Source organism: Canis lupus, chromosome 6 (genome assembly GCF_011100685.1).
Source record: "Canis lupus familiaris isolate Mischka breed German Shepherd chromosome 6, alternate assembly UU_Cfam_GSD_1.0, whole genome shotgun sequence".
NCBI classification, from domain to species: domain Eukaryota; kingdom Metazoa; phylum Chordata; class Mammalia; order Carnivora; family Canidae; genus Canis; species Canis lupus.
The window spans coordinates 56,451,627-56,472,705 of record NC_049227.1 but is presented as its reverse complement, the minus strand read 5'-3'; the positions used below and the strand labels follow the sequence as shown (position 1 = coordinate 56,472,705).

At 33.0% G+C, this 21,079-nt stretch overlaps 1 protein-coding gene across 7 annotated transcripts in view; it reads left to right on the top strand.

Moving 5' to 3' along the window:
- Positions 1 to 21,079, top strand: part of MTF2 (metal response element binding transcription factor 2) — a 73,120-nt gene that overhangs the window by 30,838 nt on the left and 21,203 nt on the right. For 6 of the 7 annotated variants that reach the window (XM_038541339.1, XM_038541336.1, XM_038541338.1 and 3 more), the window contains 9 exons: positions 3,712 to 3,910; positions 4,043 to 4,124; positions 8,087 to 8,182; positions 8,419 to 8,519; positions 8,904 to 9,052; positions 11,376 to 11,471; positions 12,617 to 12,685; positions 13,512 to 13,635; positions 20,082 to 20,149. In XM_038541339.1, coding sequence (XP_038397267.1) covers positions 3,712 to 3,910; positions 4,043 to 4,124; positions 8,087 to 8,182; positions 8,419 to 8,519; positions 8,904 to 9,052; positions 11,376 to 11,471; positions 12,617 to 12,685; positions 13,512 to 13,635; positions 20,082 to 20,149 — 984 coding nt within the window. Of the gene's footprint in view, positions 1 to 3,711; positions 3,911 to 4,042; positions 4,125 to 8,086; positions 8,183 to 8,418; positions 8,520 to 8,903; positions 9,053 to 11,375; positions 11,472 to 12,616; positions 12,686 to 13,511; positions 13,636 to 20,081; positions 20,150 to 21,079 lie in introns of those variants that run through there. The other variant, XM_038541340.1, reaches the window with a different exon arrangement.

Sequence of the window (21,079 nt, the reverse complement as noted above, 5' to 3'; positions counted from 1 at the left end):
GATACATTACTATATGTATGATAAGTTATAGAACGGTATATTTAATATTCCGCTCTTTATTAAAACATTAATTATGTCTTTGTATGTGGTATTTACATAAGAAAAGTCAGGAGATTAACAGTTCTTTTGTGGGAGGAAGTAACATGGAAAATTTTCATTTTCCACTCTTTCTGTATTATTTACCATTTTATGTTTACCTTTAATCAGAAAGGAAATAATAAATTCTAAAATTAGAAAAACTAATCCGGCTTCTAATAAAGGTCACATTCTAGAGAAGAGGGAAGTAATCAGTGACAATAATGGGTGAAATAACCTTGGGGGAGGAATAAATGTAGTGTTTATCCTTATTACATTTGAGTTGTGCTATATTATAGGTCATTTGCTTTACTTTCTTGCTTTATTTTTTGTTAGTTTCTTTGGGCAAAAATTCTAAAAGGATAATACTTTCCATAAATACCGGTTTATTAATGCAGTTTTGTATGATTTATATTCTTCATGTTTATGTGAATAAAAGATTGTATTTGTTGTGGTATGTGAATTAGATTCTATTGTTTATTCAGAACAAAACAGATTATTTGTGCATGCAATCATTTTTAGAAATAATATAACTCTTTAAATATAGATTTTTCTTGAATTGCTTCAACTTTATACATTTCCATATAACCTTTCTGCCTTTTATGTATCATGCCCTATGCAGAGCATTGTAAGACAGACACATTCCCTGTTTTTGGTGTGGAGTATTTGAGTGAGGGAACAGTGATTTGTGTTGCAGTGGGCTGAAGAGTAAATGGGGAAGAATATAGTAGAGAGAGTTGGAAGTGTGTAAATTTCCTCCAAAGATTTGGCTCTGAATGGGAGGAAAGAAAATGGGAGTGTGGTGGAAGGGAGCAGGGAGCATAAGGAAACAAGGGAATTTTAGTTGTTCTCTTTTCCCTCAAAGATCCTTATAACATTTTAAGAGAGTAAGGTGGGAGACAGTTGTGAAAAAGAATCTGTTGAAGTAATAGCATAGCATACAAAACCAATCTGGGAATGTTTGCAATTTTGATTTTTGTACATTTTCCAGTCTAGAATTGGAAGATTCTAGGTCCGAGTAGCCACCCTGGCATTCTATTAAGTCATTTTTCACCTATAATTAATTATATTGCTTGCTGTGCACACAAATGGGGGGAGGAGCAGAGGTAAAAGCAGACTCCCTGCTGAGCAGGGAGCCCAGTGTGGTTCTCAATTCCAAGACCCTGAGATCATGACCTCAGCTGAAGGCAGAAGCTTAACCGACAGAGCCACCCAGGTGCCCTGGATTTATAGTTTTCCAGAAAGTACTTACTGTGATACGAGTCATTTTCATATTGTGATTTGAAGGCAATAAGTTGTTTAGTGTCTAGTGAAAGAAGATTCTCAGCCTAGCATTGAGCACTCCGGTTGGTAAGATTAATGGTAGTTATTCATTCTCCATTTTTCTCTCTAGCACTCATCTTGTCAGACTTTTAACTCCTTAATCATCATACTAAATGCCTTTTCCTTACAGCTATCTATGGCAGACATAGTCCCTTTATTTAGATACATATAACATATATTCTTTTATTTAGAGCATGGTTCTCATAGTGTGAGATGGATCACACTACACTACATCCATCACTACAATAGATCCTTGTAGAAGTTTGAAAGATCAAAATTATTTTCTTAATACTTAGATGTTATTTGCCTTCTTCACTGTGTTGATCTCTGTATAGATGGCATGAAAACAATGTTTGGTCAAACTTCTGTGTACATTAGCATAAACAAGGCAATATTTTTTATTGTTGAGCACTTACAGTAAAAACAAAAACAAAAAACCCTCCATATACATCAACGTGCCCACACACACAGAGAAAACCCTGTTTCACTTAAGAACATTATTTTTTTTTTCCTTGAGATTTTATTTATTTATTCTTGAAAGACACACACAGAGAGAGGCAGAGACCACAGGCAGAGGGAGAAGCAGGCTCCATGCAGGGAGCCTGATGTGGGACTTGATCCCGGGACTCCAGGATCACACCCTGGGCAGATGGCAGCGCTAAACCGCTAAGCCACCAGGGCTGCCCTGATGTTATTTTTTAACTGGGATTTAAATAAAAACTTGAAAAAAAATACAGTATCTTTCAAACTGAAACTCTGTACTACTCTTTAAACACCAGCTCTGCATGCTGACCTCCTCCTGGCTCCAGGCAACCACCATTTTGCTCTCTGTCTCAATGAATTTGATACTCTAATTACATCATATAAGTGGGATTATACAATACTTGTTCTTTTTATCTGGCTTATTTTGCTTAGCAAAATGTCTTCAAGGTTCATCCATGTTCAAGCTGATGACAAGAATTTCCTTGAATTTGTGTATTCTTAGGTATTGCAGTAGGGTAGTTCCAATTCCTAGCTATTGAAACATTTTTTCTTCCCTACTTATTTTTTATTGTTAATTTTTTAAAGATTTTATTTATTCATGAGAGACACATAGGCGAGAGAGAAGCAGGCTCCATGCAGGAAGCCTGATGGTGGGACTCAATCCCGGGACTCCAGAATCACACCCTGGGCCAAAGGCAGAACGTTCAACTGATCAACCGCTGAGCCACCGAGGCGTCCCACCTACTTGTTTGTTTCTTTTTTTAAGATTATTTATTTATTTATACATGAGAGACACAAAGAGAGAGAGGCAGAGATAGGCAGAGGGAGAAGCAGACTCCATGAGGGAGCCTGATGTGGGACTCGATCCCAATACTTCAGGATCATGCCCTGAGCCAAAGGCACACCCTCAACCGCTGAACCACCCAGGGGTCCCTACTTGTTTTATTTTTACTTAACTTTTATACTATCTACTTTTCAGTTACTGTCTAGTTTTATACATTGTTGTATGTTTAATTAGTAAAGCATCTAAGTAAAGAAAGTGAAACAAAACAAACAGTACTTTGTTACCTTTGAGAAAAGTTGATAGTAGTTATGCTATGGATATGCTGTGCTGTTTGTGGAATAATTAATATGCAAATTATAATGTATTTTTGGGATACAATTTTGGAGTCTTGGTTAAAAAATGTAAGTGATGTTATACCTCTCGTTTGAATATGATTTTGTGAAATTGGTAGTTCTTAATTTTTATAAACTCTTAATCTTTGTATTTGAGGGACTTGGGACATGTTCTCATTAATATACAAGACTTAATTCAGTAGGGTTCCCTGAAAGGAGGTCATCACTACTCTTCCAATGAATTGAATATATGTAACCACCCCAAAGTCATTGGTCAGTGTGTTTTTACTATGTGTGGCCTAATCATTTTTATTCTTTCTCATGTGCTTATGGAATGTGCCATGTAACTTCTTTTAGTTTATTTAAACCCAGTCATGAGATTTAAGGCATCCTTTGCTCAAGACTGTGGCTTACCTACTTCGGTTTAGAGCTGTTATATTGATAATAGTTGACCTGAATATGTGTGATCTTGGAGTGGTTGCTGAATCCTTGCCTCAGTAAAAGTAGGCACTGAATGAATATTGAGAACATCTACCATTTTCTTTTAAAGTTATTTGTTCCTAGAGAGCATTTGTGATTTGAGGTTACCTATTATATTTTTCTCCAATTTAAGGTTCTTAATAAATCAAAATTTTTGATTAATATATAAAGCATATCATAAATAAGCTCTATAAGTAAGTTAATCTTATGTATGGTCTTTTACTTCCTAAACAGAGACTCTACAGGGGCAGGTAATTCACTGGTCCACAAGCGGTCTCCTTTACGTCGAAACCAAAAGACCCCAACATCCTTGACCAAGCTGTCTTTACAGGATGGACATAAAGTCAAAAAGCCAGCATGTAAATTTGAAGAGGGTCAGGATGTCCTAGCTAGATGGTCAGATGGCTTGTTTTATCTTGGAACTATCAAAAAGGCAAGTTACCTTTATATATCTTTTGCTGTTTTTTTTTTGCAGTAAACTTTTAATAATTTTGAATTATAAATTTAACTTCAAAACTTAGTTTTTGACTTAAAAGGAAATCACCATAATTCCTTTATATTTCAGATAAACATATTGAAACAGAGCTGCTTCATCATATTTGAAGACAGTTCTAAATCTTGGGTTCTCTGGAAGGACATTCAAACAGGCAGGTGCTTCTATTTCTCTTGAACATGATTTACACTAAAATTTGATTTCCTTTAGCCTGTCATTTTCTATTGAGTAACTCTGAATCACTTTTGAGAAAATGTATTCTTCACAGTCCTCAAGGAGTTATAATCTATGTCATTGACCCTGTAAGAATAGGGATTATTCTTGTTAGAGTAGTGATAGACTAAAGAACAGATGCATCAGTGATGCACATCTATGAACTATTGTTAGGACCCATCTAATAACTCTGAAGAAAAATTTTTAGCCACTGATATGGAAATACTTTGGGCTTCAATTTAACTGTTACTTGCTTATATTAGTAAAAGTAATGCAGAGAGCTAATATTTATTGAGAACATACTATTTGCCAGATGTTTTGGGGGAAATTAGGGTATTTTAAACAGGTTTAGAGTATTAGAAGTATTCATTAATAAGAATGATTTGAAATGATCGGTTAATTAGAATTTTTAATGTTTAGATGGGAAAATTATTCTGTATTTGTGTAGAAGTAAAAATGAATACAGGTATGACTTGGTTTGGTTATAGGTATGTTTCTTGTAATGCTTTCTATTTTATTGTAATAATTTCTATAATTACGTATGCCCTTTGAATCTGCCATATAAACGTGTTATTCTAGATATTTCATGAAAAGTGATTTATAAATTATGATTATTAAAAATCTAAGTATTGGGCAGCCCGGGTGGCTCAGTGGTTTAGTGCTGCTTTCAGCCCAGGGTGTGATCCTGGAGACCCGAGATCGAGTCCCGTGTCGGGCTCCCTGCATGGAGCCTGCTTCTCCCTTTGCCTGTGTCTCTGCTTCTCTCTCTCTCTCTATCTCTCATGAATAAGTAAATAAAATCTTTTTTAAAAAAATCTAAATATTTTAGTTGTATACCAAACCCCCACTTTTTTTTTTTTAATTGCGATAAGACCTGTGTTTCATATCTTGTAGAAAGGAGACGTAAATTTTCTTTCCCTGAAGGTTGGATATCTTTCTAAAGTACTTAGTGCTTGGGTTTTTAATTTGAATCCCAAGTGGAACTCTGTGGTAGGTTACTACTGTGTTCTATTTCTTCATTTCATAATTTTTTTAAAGACTAAGAAAGTTTTGGTAAAAGAATTAGAATTTCTAATTACCATATACATAGTTTGGTACTCAGGCTTTGCTGGGGAACTCAATAGCTCGTAACTCTAGTAAAATGTCTTTTAAGACAAATTTTTTATAGTTTTTAAGACTAATCAGTTTAAAGTACTGAAAATATGTTTTGAACCTGAAATTGAGTCAATGAGGAAAGGGATAGGAGGATAGTTCTCCAACAGTAGTGATACTGAGCAGGTCTTGTTACCCTGCATACAGAATTTTTTCTTTCTTAGTTTGTAAACTTCAGTTTTTCTCTGTGGTAGGACTGAAACATGTTATACTGCTTCTGTTCCCCTGTTAGTTATGTGACTCTCTCAACTTTTCAGGGTTCTTGCAGGTTAAAAATAGATCTTTCTGTCTCCTTTCTTCCCTCTCTCTACTCCTTCCTTCCAGACAGGAAGAAAAATGTCAGTAGTACATATAGAAAGTTGTTACAGTAAGAAGTACTGTCCAATATGTGTTGCACCCAGTTTATCAGCTAAGTGGTCTGTGATTGTTTTTGCTGACTGGCTTTTTAAAAATTATTATCCTTAGAATTGAAAAGAAAAAAAGGATCACTCCTTAGCTATTTAACCCTTTAAAAAATTTTTTTTTTTATTTATTTGAGAGAGAGAGTGTGTGCCCATTCATAGGGGAAAGGGACAGAATGAGAGAGAGAGAGAAACTCAGGCAGACTCTGTGCTGAGCATAGGACCCAATGCAGACCTCAGACTCACGATCCTAGGATCATGACCTGAGCCTAAACCAAGAGTCCAATGCTAAACCCACTGTGCCACCCAGGCACCCCTATTTAACTCTTTATAGCACCCAAAAAGCACACATGTAATTGTTATAGAATGACCAAGTGAAACTAAATACTGCACTATGGCAGATTTCAATGTAGGAGAGTAGCTTTAGTAATTTTCTTTCTGTAAGAAACTTGCTAACAATAGATATATATCAAAATAACTTGATAAATTGGATTAATTTCACCTGTCTAGTAAGACTCTTAAAAATTTTATGTAAATAAGGAAAAATATATAGTCATGTTAGTAGTGAAAGAAAAGTGCATTACAAAAGGGAGATAGGTTAAAACAAATTTAAAAGGATTTTAAAATTTAACAATATTATGGTTTCTGTGAAAATAATTTTTATCTTAAATATTACTTTAACAATTACATTAATGTTTTATATTCTTTAATCGATACTGCATATGCAGTTCTAGCAGTTTATTCAAAAGAAATAATTCAAATGAAAAGGTAGGTGGAAAGTATTTACTGTAGTTTTATTTTAACAAAAACAACAAAATTGATATACCTAAGACAAAACCTGGGGCTGTCAGTAATTGCAGACTTGGACTGAGAGGTGCCAGGCTCAGTCTGGTTGCTCTCCTGACTGGAATCATAAACTTAGAAGCTATGGAGGCTGTGTCCTTCCAAGTGTACAAAGAAGTAAACAATGCCTGGGAGAGAGAGGGTGAGAGGACGAGAGACCAAAAGACAAGAAAAACTGCAAAAAATGAACAAATAAAAAATTTGTTAACTTACAGATCTAAGAGTAGAGGTGTAATAAAGTAAATTTGGTTATTTCCACTGGATGTAATATTATACAACTATTAGAAGTTATAATTTTGAAAATAGCAGTGTGAATAATACTTTTGATAGAAAAAATAGGACAAAATAATGAAAAGAAGGAAGGAACTCACAGTGGAGAGAGTATGGACTCTGGCATATCTGGATTTGAATCCTAGCCTTGATACTTTCTAAGAGTCCTTGGGTTGGTTAGTTTATCTTTCTGAGCCTCAGTTCCTCTCTATAAGTGAGATACTCTAAAATTCTAATAATTTTAGAATTAAACAAAGTAATATATGTCAAGAGCCTAACAATACCTGGCCGGCTGATTGCCCATAAAGGTACATTTTTATTATTGTTGACCAATGAATATACTGTGTACTTTAACTATGAAATTGATGAGAAGAGAATACTGGGAATAATGATGTTAGAACATTAAAATCATATTCTAAATTCTGTAGAATACAGTTGTTTTTGTTTTTTAATAATAAAATTGTTTTTGGATACTGGGAATAATGATGTTAGAACGTTAAAATCATATTCTAAATTCTGTAGAATACAATTGTTTTTGTTTTTGTTTTTTAATAATAAAATTGTTTTTGGAGTAAAAATGCCTAAAGAAATAATTTACCTATTCAGGTAAAAAATACAATTAGTAACTGTGAAACAGCTTGACGTTTGTTGCATTGAGATTTTGTTAGGATATTCTATTGGACACCATATTTCCAGATTTCAGAAATGGGAGATTAAATCATTGGAGTTCAGCTTCTTTCATAAGTTAGTAAATAAAAAGAAATGTATTGAATCCACAAAGAAGTCACTGACATTATCTTCTTTGCCCTCTTTCTTTAGTCTCATGATGGTAGGCAGTGTAGGGTAAGTGAATATATGTATATAGGTAGATGTGTAGTCTGGAGAATAGTTGGAGTGTTCACAAAACATCCCATCTTCTTGTCCAGCAGGGGAGTAGTAATGTTAGAAGTGAATGATAAGAGATTTGCCTGAGAGCAGTTTGCATTATGCCCTCTGCTGTAAAAACAGGTTAAATTATCAATGTAGGTAGTTAGGTATCTTAAGTTCAAGTGGGAGGGACAGAGGGGGCATAGAGATAGCATTTTATAGATAGTACTTTGTCTTGAGAAGAAATCATTATGATCTAGTGAATAAATATTGCCATTGTGGGCTACCCACTGAGTCAAAAAAGTAGCTTTGTTATATGAGATACTTCTATATTATGACTGTCTTTTAATATATATTTTCAACATTTTAGGAGCCACTGGTAGTGGGGAAATGGTCTGTACAATATGTCAAGAAGAGTATTCAGAAGCTCCCAATGAAATGGTTATTTGTGATAAGTGTGGCCAAGGTAAACCTTTATTTCCTTTAATCTTGTGGAAAAGCTTTATTACCTACTTAATGCTCCTGTTGAAAATTAATGATTAAAAATACTTTACATTGATAATTTGAAGCTGTTATCATAAATTTATTCATCAATTGTAAATATATTAATGTAGGCGAAGAGTACTGAAATGCCTTTTTGAAATTGTGTTGCAGTATTTATTAATAAAATAGAATTTGCTTTATGCTTTTTTTGATATTAAGGATATCATCAGTTGTGTCACACACCTCATATTGATTCCAGTGTGATTGATTCAGATGAAAAATGGCTCTGTCGACAGTGTGTTTTTGCAACAACAACAAAGGTATCTTTTAAGTGTTTTGGGCTAAAGCCCTAAATGGAATTTGTAAGGCATTCTCAACGTAATGATTGTGTATGTTCAAAGTTTATGTGACTGAAATGAGCAATCAATGCTGGGTAGAAAGAGGTGATGCTTATTGTTTGACTAATGATGCTTAAGTGACTTGCAGCTATCCTTGCACTTATTTTCTGATAGTGAGTGGTCTTGGAATTGGGGCAATAATTTGAAAGACAAAATAAAGATTATTATTAGTCAAACAGTCTGTGATATGGTAAGAAATTTAGAATGGAAATTTCTTCGGAAGTTTCAGAATCATTTTTATGTTAAAGAATTGTATTTAAAATTTTATCCTTCATTCATTTAAATAACTTTTTCCCTCTAATATAGAGGGGTGGTGCGCTTAAGAAAGGACCAAATGCCAAAGCATTGCAAGTCATGAAGCAGACATTACCCTATAGTGTGGCAGACCTTGAATGGGATGCAGGTCATAAAACCAATGTCCAGCAATGTTATTGCTATTGTGGAGGCCCTGGAGAGTAAGTAAATAGTTATTTTATGCCCCTTAAGTGATTTTTGTTTATATTCTTTATTTTTGTTATTGATTGTGGTGTGAGAATGGTAGTGAATTGTAAATGCATGAAAATATCAATAAAGAAAATTAGGGGAGAAAATTAGAGGCCATAGTTATAGTCATCTTTATCATGGAATATGAGCTAAATAAATGAGTCTAAGAATGTTTAGAAATTTATCTTTAACTGCTGGTCACTGGTCCTACTTTTGCTCTTTGGAACTAAATGGGTACATCTTATCTTTCTTAGGAGGTAACTCTTAAAATATTTCAATCGAGCAATCATATTTCCTACTCTCATGATTCGTACCAATAGTTTTTTTTCCAGGTTAAAATCTCCATTATGATCAAACATTCTTTGCAACATGACATCTAACCTCTGTCTTTGTTGCTCTCCAGTTTTTGAAAGTTAATCTTGAAATACGGTGTTATGATTAGAAAATACAGTGTTTCTAAGAATAGCCTTAGAATATAATTGAGCTGTTAGAGTTCAGAACGGTATACTTCTGTTGTTTAAGGAAAGATTGTACATATTATTTCTCTTGAGTTGTCCCATTTTATTTTTTTTGGCTCATTTTGGGTTTGTGGTGGTCAACTGATACTTCTAATTCTTAATTTTTTTTTAATAATCTCATTAAGCCAAGTCATACATCATGTATTTGTACTACATTTAAAAAAAATGACTAGTGAATCATTTTATATTTCACTCTTTTAGATTGTAATTATTGGATTTTTGTGTCTTTCTTCCTTCCAGACTCAGTGTTTCTCTTAAGGCAAGGGTGCCATTTATTTAATTACTTTTTTAAAAGATTTTATTTATTTGAGAGAGCAGCAGAGAGAGAATGAGGGGTGAGGAGGGGCAGAGAGAGAGGGACAAGCAGACTTCCCATTGAGCAGGAAGCCAGACGCAGGGCTCAGTCTGAGGACCTAGAGATGTCCTGAGCCAAAGTCAGATGCTTAACAAACTGAACCACCCAGGCGCCTGATAAGGGTGCTGTTTAGGAGAATGCTGGGATAGTCATTGTCATTAAATGACAGTCATTGTCACTAACGTGTTCAAATGCATAGATAGAAAATGTCTTTAAAAGTTTACCATGACTGAGATATACGTTGTTCAGTGATGAAACATGAATAAGTGAATGTATAGATGAATGAATTTTTAGGTCTTCATTCTGCTTAATCTTTAGTACTTAATGGAGTTTTTTTGATTTAACATTTTTATAACAATTCTTAGTTTTTGGTCATGTGCAGATTTTTAAGAAATATTTGTCTAGTTTCTTTAATCACTTATAAAGGAGATACAGTGAATAATGATAGAGAGTGATCATTTCCTTTACTCAGTTTACACCTGCCATTTAGTTTAAAGTATTGCTCAAAATTGGTGGAAGTTGTCATAGGCATTTTATGAGGTGGATCATTTGTTGTTCTTTAAATACCATGACCACATGAACTGTGTTTAATATTGCTAGCCACTCTAACTTTAGCAGGGACCTAGCTAAGTACCTGGAACATAATTAGTATTTATTAGTCTTTTGATGAATGAATAACCTTACTTAATATCAGTCTTCTTGTCTTTGTGTACATATGGCTTACAGTTAATGGGGTACTCACTTGTTGAGCAAAATAATTATTGGAAGAAAAGGCATTATTTGGGTGGCAAAGATATCAGTATATCAAAACCATATACTAGCTGAAAATAGACGATATCCTTAGGCTAGAGATTCGGTTTTCTTAGCTTCTTCAGCTATCTGAAAAAGAACAAAACCTGCCACAAAGCCTTTACATTTGGTAGAGTCTTTGATTAGACTTACAATTTTGTTAACCAAATTTATTAAATTCCTATTCTTATTCCTTCTCATCATAATGGACAAAAATAATGGAAACACTGAAGAAACAAAGCTGCCTGTGACTATTTGGTATATGGGGCAAGTAGCTGCATACATCAGTAACTTCTGAAACTAATCTCCCTTATTCAGTGTAGAGAGTTAATGTGAAAAAAAATCCTAGGTTGTTTTTTGAGATTCTTTACTAGTGTAGGAACCAGGCATTTGTTGACTGGAAATAGTACATGTATCTTTAAAGAGCTTATATAAATCTTCGTGGATAAGAAAAGAGGGGTGAAATCATTCATCAGTAGCCTTTTTGGGAAAGAAAAAATTTAATGCTAACTATAGCAAAAATGTCATAGTGTAATCAGAACTATTTTGTTATAATGCAACTTTTGGTTTGGTTTTGTTTTTAAAAGTTTATTTCCAAAGGTAGTAATTTTAACCTTAACTCTCTTGTTATAGCTGGTATTTAAAGATGCTACAATGCTGCAAATGTAAGCAGTGGTTTCATGAGGCTTGTGTGCAATGCCTTCAAAAGCCAATGCTATTTGGAGACAGGTGAGAAGGGTATTTGACCTTTACCAATTGACTTAAAAAAATTTTTTTTTTAGCTTTTATACTGTAGTTATGTTTGCAGTTTCAGATTTCTTTTTTTTTTTTTTTTTAAAGATTTTATTTATTTATTCATGATAGTCACACAGAGAGAGACAGAGAGGCAGAGACACAGGCAGAGGGAGAAGCAGGCTCCATGCAGGGTGCCCGACGTGGGACTCCATCCCAGGCCTCCAGGATCGCGCCCCGGGCCAAAGGCAGGCGCCAAACCGCTGCGCCACCCAGGGATCCCGCAGTTTCAGATTTCTAAATGTCATTGCAGCGGTGATTTGCAGAGTCACCTTATTTTTTAAATTTTTTTTTAAGGAGTCACCTTAGAGGGAAAATACTGAATGATATACTAGAATTATGCATAATTTTAAATACAAATAATTTTTGTGCTTTTAGATGTTATTCCAGAACAATTTTAAGTATTTGATCAGTGATTATATTTATTCCTATTGCCCCACAATGCTCTAAACTATTCCCATTGGTACCTTCCTTTAAAGAACCTCAAATGGATCCTATGACAGAAAATTGGAAAAGGCCACAGAATTTTGGTACAAAATTTACACCTTCGATCTAAAGATTTTACAAAAGCAGACCCACTGTACTTTCTGGATTAGGAGAAAGTGGAATAGTAGAGGGCTCTAGGAAGAAAAATGAAAGGGCACTGAACTTGGTGTAAAAATCTGGGTTTAAATGCTGCTTATGCTGCTTACTATCCTTCAGAACTTCGGAAGATCAGCTTATCTCCTTTTATTTTACCAGATTGTTTAGAGCATTGAATATAACATTGTATATGGGGGCTGCTATTTGCAATTCATGGTGCACACAAACCATTAGTAAACTATACCTGTGTATGAGTCTGTATGTGAACTCTGAATGTCTAATGGGTAAAAAATACTGCCTTTGCCCCCCCCCCCCCCCATTATGAACTATTTCATCTGTTGTTACTGGAAAACTTTAAATCACAATATCATAATTCAAATTATACTTTGTGTATCACACAACTATTGTAGGATATGTACCTGCTGAATATTAGTTTTAACTGTTGGATAATTTATGTATACCCTTGATTATTCAACATACAGCTTTTCTTTTTTCCTTAGGTTTTATACGTTTATTTGCTCTGTCTGCAGTTCTGGACCAGAATACCTCAAACGTCTACCATTACAGTGGTAAGTATGGACATTTCTGTTAAGGAGCAGTAAAGGGCCATGTTCTTAAACCTACAGGGTGAAACATTCTGTATACAGTAACTTGGTTTAAATAAAAAATCGCTTTTCTTTATGCCTGTCTTTATTTCTTTTATTTATCCTTAAATCTGATGTCATTTCACTAAAGATTATCTAGTCATCTTGCTAAAATAATAAAGCCAGTTATTTTCTAATGCATAAAATGTAGCTTTACATATTTTTTAGATTCTTAAATTCTTATTCATGTTTTTAATTCTTTTGGGTCGTCAGAATAGCATACAATAGAGGAGAGAGGTCTTATACCTAATATGCCAGTTTCTGCTTTGGTGTAATTCTTGGGTATGGGAAGTTTGATGAATTTTGGAGATTTACTGATAAAATGCTTATAGTAAATACTTAGGAATTTTTATTAAATGCTTAATGTATTTTAGGAAAAGATAAGATTTAACACATGAATCAGATAAAGTGTTAAAGTATGATCTGTTGTAAGGCTTATATGTAAGTGAAATACAAAATTTTTTATTTTAAGTTATTTTTTCATATAGTTACTTCCTCTTTGAATGTATTTGAAGTAATTATTCAGATATTTTTTACTTTATATTTACTACTGAGTGTATTTAATGTTTTCCAGTTATTTTCATGTGATGTTTTATTATATTGTGAATATGACTTATGCTGTTGACCTTTTGGTTACCTAAATACTTCACTTTGGACTTTTTAATTGCTGTTTTTATTTTTTTTTAATGTGATTTCTTAACAAAACCCAAAAACATTGTTTTTGTATATTGTGATTATTTTTGGATTCCAGGGTAGATATAGCACACCTATGCCTTTACAACCTAAGTGTTATTCACAAGAAGAAATACTTTGATTCTGAACTTGAACTTATGACATACATTAATGAAAACTGGGATAGATTACATCCTGGAGAGGTAAGTGGTCTTAGTTAGGGTTAACTTCATTAGCTGTTTGATGTCTTGTTTTGTTTTGTTTTGTTTCTATTAAAAGCAACTAAGATACATGTACAAGTCACACATTTAAAGTAGAATTTTATTTTTAGTTCAGGGTGAAGTAACATTGATGAGGATATCAGGACTAGTCCTCTTATCCTCCCATTTATTGTTTCTTGACTCAGAGAAAAATGTAGAAGGAAGAAGAAAATTACTTGATTCTTCCATTTTCTGAAATGAGAATTGTTGTAGTTAAAGATAGAAGGGAGGGAGAAATCCTAATTATTGTATATCTTGCATTTGGTTCCTCCTCCTGTTTTTCTAAGTTTCTATAAGCTTAAGAGATGTAACCAATACTCTCCTTTCCTCTCTTATTGGTACTCTCTTATATATGTATGTATATCTTTGACTTCCAGGAATGGGAGGACCCAGTAATAGTGTAAAATAGTGAGTTAGGGAGTGAAGCTATCCTAGTTGGAGATTATCCCTCTCATTCTGCTTTTCATTTGCGAAGTCTAATCACATATGCTGGTTTACAGAGTCTTTTAGAAAAAGCAATATAAAAGTTAATGCATATTCATTGAAGAAGATTTTGAAACCATAGATGAGCACAAAGCAGAAAGTGACTTTAATAGCTACCTTGTTTTTAGCATTTTTAGGATTATTAAAATATGGATATTAACTACTCTTAGCTTAATGTTTTGTTTTTCCTTTAGAGAGCGTAGGAATGATGGGGAAGGGTAGGAGGAGGGCAGAGAGAGAATTTTAGCAAGTTCCATGCCTACTGTAGAGCCCAATGCCATCTTGGGCTCCATCTCACGATCCTGAGATCATGACCTGAGCTGAAATGAAGAGTCATATGTTTTGACTGAGCCACCAGGTGCCCCTAACTACTCTTAGCTTAAATAAAAATTTTGTTTTATAGTATGTGGAATTAGATGTGTGAATTTTAGTCACATTACTTTTTGAGGTATAAACTAATGTGAAATTTAGGAGGAATTTCTGTTTTTTGTAGCTTTTAGACATGGGACAGTTTATAAAAAGTTCTTGTCAAATAGGATATCAGGGATTTTTGGGTTGTTTTGGGTTATTTGGGGCAGTTTATAAAAAGTTCTTGTCAAATAGGATATCGGGTTTACAGGGCATCAGGGAGAGCAAATAATGCACATTTAAAAGTTGGTGGTAGATCAGCTACGTAAAATATAAATCAAACACTTGTAGAATACTTAAAAATAATATTTTTAAAATCAAAGATATTAAAATTAATTGAGTTAAGATGTTTTGAGTGTTTTAAGTTAGAAATAGAACATTCTTTTCTGTTACATGCTTTTTCTGGATGAAATTTGAGAGAACAAGTGACTAACAAAATTGATAAATTTTAATAAACGATTAGTAATAAAAGAAAAAAGTAAATATAAGGCACTAATAACTGTAGTGTTCATTATAGTCATCTTATTATATAATGCTTTAATATATTCTTTTTAAAAATGCTTTCTTTTTTGCCATGGTTCTTTTAGCACTTCATATGCAGATACATCTATAGTCTTAGTATATTTTATGGTTCACATTAAATTCTATCGTAGTTACTTCATGTAGATGGTGGGCACACATATAAAGACTCAAGTTATTTTATTTCAAATACTATCTTATTAAAAATGCTATTTAGATTTTACTCAAGAGACTGAAAATAAAAAACAAAAATCAGTCTGTTTCAAAGAAAGGAATTCAGGTTATGAATCTCAGGATTCTCAGTTCTAGCTGTACATCAGAAAAAATTCACTAGTAGATAAATTTTCATTTTCTTTAGCTTATGTAATAATGTCCTAGAAATAAATTTCTATTTCTTATTGCTAATAGGGAATTTTTTTAAATTAAAAAATTAAGAACATTATACTCTTTAAACTTTACAGTGGAGAAGTTTTACTTTTCTGAGGAGTGTTTCCATTTTTTTGGAGCCATCAAATTTATTATCAGAGGGACACTGGGTGGCTCAGCAGTTGAGCACCTGCCTTTGGCTCAGGGCGTGATCCCACAGTCCCAGGATCGAGTCCCACTTTGGACTCCCTGCATGGAGCCTGCTTCTCCCTCTGCTTGTGTCTGCCTCTTTCTCTCTCAGTGTGTCTCTCATGAATGAATAAATAAAATCTAAAAAAAAATTTTATTATCAGAACAAATGATTTTCTAATCATTTCTGATTGCTTTTTCTCTGCATTAAAAAAAGAAAATATTCAAACTTAGTCATTCCATCTTCAGATATTTACAGATAGAAGTTAGCTTTTAATCCTCTGTATTAATCTTTTATATATTTATATTGTCATTATAATTGGTTTTGAGAGTGTGATTTTAATAATGAGACCATAAAATTTATACCAGCCTGTAGCATTTATTCAGTAATTTTCATTTAGCTTACTTTTAAATGTTTGTGATAATAGAATCAAAGGTAATACAAATAGTGGATTATTCTAGATTATTAAAATAGTATGTCTTTGGTTAACTGAAATTGAATTGCAAATTGAGTTTTGTCACTAGTCCAGACTTAGGTTTATAAAACTTTTTGTTCAAAAATCTTTTTATGTTAAAAATCTTTTTTAAAGTACCTTTAATTACTTTTAAAACATGGGAAATACTGTATGTTAAGTATATTGTTGGTTAAATGAGTACTTGAGTGTCATTTTGACCATTAGTTCTTACTATATATACTTAGATTATATGATATAGACACTTGCTCTAGAAGTTTCTCTTCAAAGATGAAACAATACAGAAAAATAGTTATGATTTTGCTCTCTCTTAAATGTGGAGTTTCTTCCCCCATGTGGGTAAAGGATGACTTGAGAAGTTGATTGAAATTTTTATGGCATTTTGGTTAAGAATACATGTGGACACACTAGTCATATGGAGGCACTTATATTTATCATTTCTGAGCTGAATTAGGACTTAATTTGAGCTGGTCAAAATTTAATGGTAACTATGTTATTTTGGAAGCTTCATAAATACTTATTTCTATTTCTAGTTAGTTGGAGCAATTTTAATTGAATCAGTAGTATCCATTTAGTGTTTTGTGCTTTGTTTTTGGTAAGAGAAAATACTATGACTTCTTTTATAACAAAAGTTTCAAAAATATTAAACTTTTTGGAGAGTATATCCTTTCATACTGAAAGGCAAATTTAACATTTATGTATAACTTTTTTTCTTAGTTGGCTATTTTGAGATTGTGAAGAGAAGCTGAAATTTCTAGGACATATTGGAATATAATGATAGTTCTATATCATGTTTCCTTATATGATTTTGTTTTCTTTTACATCTTTGTAACTGATTCCTTGTATAGACTGTAGCTATTTGAGAAACTATTGTTTTGTAATATTTTCTTGGAGATAGTAAAAGTATGTAATGCAACATTTGAGATCCCAAATAAATTTTGCTTAAGGTTTTTATTTAGATTGAGGAATTAACAGTTGTACCAAATTGCTTTTAGGAGTTAAAGTGAGATATTCATACTTTGGAATCTGCTTATTATCATTTGTCCTTAATTCCTAATGTGATCTGAAATCCTGATTCTGTAAGGGGAGCCTACTTTTCTGTTAACGGTAATCTTAAATTTTAAACCTCAAAGATTCATAGCAGAGTAGTGTATTGCTACCTTTTGAAGGATGTAAGGGAGAAAGGCATTGATAAAACTTAAATGAAATACTATAGCAGAAATGATGTTTTGGCTAGAGAAAAAATGTGTAATAGAGGTGTGTATTAATAATACTTGAGACTTTGTGTGTTTCATATTAATATGCAGCATATAGGTTGGCAAACAGATGACTTCATCTGTTTTTGCATACTTAAGCCTTGGCAGCATGGAATTCAAACTTGGTGATTTAAAGGTATATTTTATTGACAGGAAGAGTTTTAACTATACTGAATAGCATTTTTGTCTATACAGAATTTACAACCCTGAAAGTAAAAGCTTAGTGTGAGATTAATGTCTGTGACGGGAGGAACAAAAATGGTTATTATGAAAAAAAAATGGTTATTATGTTAGCAGTATAAATTATAAATCTCATGGTCAGGTGGTCAACATACAACATGATACTCTTTTAGTACAGGTTATTTGATTTAAACTGTAATATCTGTACTTAGAGTCTTCAAAATACAGAAAGGAGATCCTTGGCCCCATAATGCCAGTTGAAATTAATACTTCTATGCAAAATAGTTTTGGAGTGCCAAAGGAACTTACAGGTAAAATTTCTGAGAACCATAGAGAGGAAGTACCAAAAAAAGAGTTCATTGTACTTTTCAAAATGCAAAAGAGTAGATTTGAGAAGTTAGTTTTGTTGTCAGAAATTGTAGAGCACATTTTTCAGATGTGGTTTGTGAAGATTTAAAAAGCAATAAGGAAAAACACTATTAGAATATTAAATACACTAGTTTTTTTTTTTTTTTTTTATATGGTTAACCACACTGGTATGTCAAATGCTATGGGTGTAGTATAGACATAGTATAACTGAATTTCACATTAGATACTCAAATTTGAACTGGTTAAGTTTAAAAGTAAAAATTAAATGGATATGTAGCCAATTGAATAATAGAAACAAAAGCAGTCAGTGTCTTGGAAATAACCTTGACAGAGTGTCTCCTGGAGAGCCACAGAGGTCTGTCTTTGTGTCTACCCCTAATTCTAGAAGAATGAGAGAATCTAGAGAAAAGATTATCTCAAACATTGACCTGAAAACCAAATCAGATTAACAACAGTTATAAAGTTCTGCTTTTAGACTTAAATATAACCAACCAGTTCAGAAGAAGCAATGTATGATAGCGAATACTTGATTTGATCAGTTTATCTGATAAGATTTTTGAGTTGAGATGGGGAGGTGAGGGATAAGGAAGAGCTGGAATTAGTTAGCCAAAGCTTAATATGAAGTAATCATGTAATGTGGCTGCTAAAAATTTTCAACTTAATTTTAAACTTAGACATATCCTATACTTAGACATGATAGCTGCTGTCAGATATTTGAAGAACTGTCTTGTCAAAGAGGGAATAGAAGAAGAGTTCCAGGAAGAAAGGTTTTGTCCATCTATGGATTGGGCTTCCTCAGTGGGTACCTCATCAGCTTTCATCATTGGTAATATTTAAACCAAGGTTGAATGACTATCTGTACTATATATTAAAAGGGATTGCAATATTGTTGGAACTTTGAATTAGATGGACATCTAGAGTGTCTTTCAAGCTTTAAGGTCTGATTCTGTTATTTCTTCTTTAATAAAAATTTTCTGTCATTGAACACTACAGAAATTAAGAGGAAATGGTATGGTTTAGAGGCATGGGCACAAAACTGTCCCATTTCTTTCTTTTTTCTAAAAGCACCCAGCACATTAGCACAGTATGGGCTCTTAGTGAATGTTGAATGAAAGGACTTATCATCACCTGTGTTCAGATTCTAGCTCTCTCACTAATCAGCTATGTGAATTTGAGCACTTTATTTAACCTTTATATCTGTTAACTAATCTGTAAAATAAAGAGAATTGAAGTAGATGGCTCTATAAGTCTCTTCTACCTCCAACATTCTATTTGGCAGATTTGTTTGATCTTTTTACCTGAAGCAGTTCTGAGGTTTGGAAATTTAAATTGGTAAAGAGTATACTGGTGGTACCCTTGAAAATCAATTGTAATATTCTGGATTTTTTAAAAAAGCTTTTGTGGCTTGAGTTGAAAATGGTCCTTTTATAATTTATATTTTTTGCTATTAGGTCTTTAAACTTGGAAGAGGCAGAAATGACTCTTAAGGAAGCCCTTTTGAAACAAAATAATCTTTTCTAGAATTGGATAGTGTTCAAAATGATTTGTGATAAGAAATTACTGAGACATTTTGAATTTTAGGGCTGGCTAAAGTCTATAACTTTTATGAAATAACCCCCTCCCCCCTGAGTTTCACAGAATTATTCAATGTTATAGAGATTATTGGGTTCTGCTAATATTACAAGTATCGGGAAGTAAAATTTTATCTTTCTCATTACATTTTATATTGTTACTTATTAGTATCGATTAGAATATCTATTAGAACCTATATATGGTTGATATTAAAGTCATTCTAATGTATTATTTCCTCAGATTATAGAATTAAAATAAATTTAATAAAATCCCATTTTTGTAGTGTTTTGCATTTTACAGTTCTTTCAGACATATCATTTGATTCATATAATTACTAGTAAGGTAATTAGAGAAAGATTTTTACTCCCTTTTTCTAGATAAAAAAACAAGTCTTAAGAGGTTAAATGGCCTTAGATCATACAGCTAGTCAATGAAGACGTGGAATTAGAACTTAGATCTTCTGACTTACCAGTCAGTACACTTTTCTTCTGCATCACATTGCCTCTGTCTAGCACCTGTATATTACTAATTGATGAAATTATAGTGCGTTAAATTGTTTCTTGATACTTCACAGCTGGCAGACACACCAAAATCTGAAAGATATGAGCATGTTCTGGAGGCATTAAATGATTACAAGACCATGTAAGTTGATTTATTTTATGTATCCCTATGAGGGAGACATTTAGTAAGTATAAGGAATAATGGCATTGTTTAAGAATTGTGGGATTGGTGTTTAGAACTAGTACAAACCATTAAAGCTTTTTAATGTCCTATTCTTTTTCAGTCAGAGGTAAAGCAGTGATTCTCAAGGGTTGGAGAAGGGAAGAGCATTCCTCTGGGACTGGTGGATGGGAGGCAGGCATATCAATATCTCAGGGGAATTTGGCCTGTTCAGTTGAAAAACATGTTCAGTAATGACTTGTTTTTATAATACAGTATTCTGAAAATAAAGTCTTAGCTGGTGGGAAAATGCAAACAGTGGAAAGTATTATAGAGAATATTGGTTTTAAAATGATTGAGATTTTCTATGGTTTTAAGATTCGTTATTGTCATCAGTTACAGAGAAGTAGTATTAGTACTAAGTTTTTGATAATTGATTATTGTTTAATATATTCTTCCATAGGGCTTTCTTTTTTTTTTTTTTTAAAGGCATATCTACGTTTCTTTAAAATATTTAAAAATTTCAATAGAAATAATTTTGTAAGTGTATATGCTGGCTCTAACCAACCATTGAGCTATTTTATAAAATACTTGTTTGTAACAAGTTGCTTTTTTTGAACTTGACGGCGTTTTCTCCTTTAAAATGTCATAATTACTAGTAGCTAGATCTTTAGGCCAGTTCAAAAAGCCATAAAGTGCTTGAGCAGTTACTGTGCTGGTAAAAATACTTTATGGGATGTGAATTCTGTAATCCAATCTAGGGTACCAGATAATACATTTGTTGCTAATCTGATAGAAACGAGAGCTCCCCTTTCTCAAACCTGCATAGCAGTGGAAGAACATTCCAACCATTTGGTGTAGTGGTTCCTGAGGCTAGGCAGGGTCCAGTAGAATTAAGGTAGGTGGGGATGT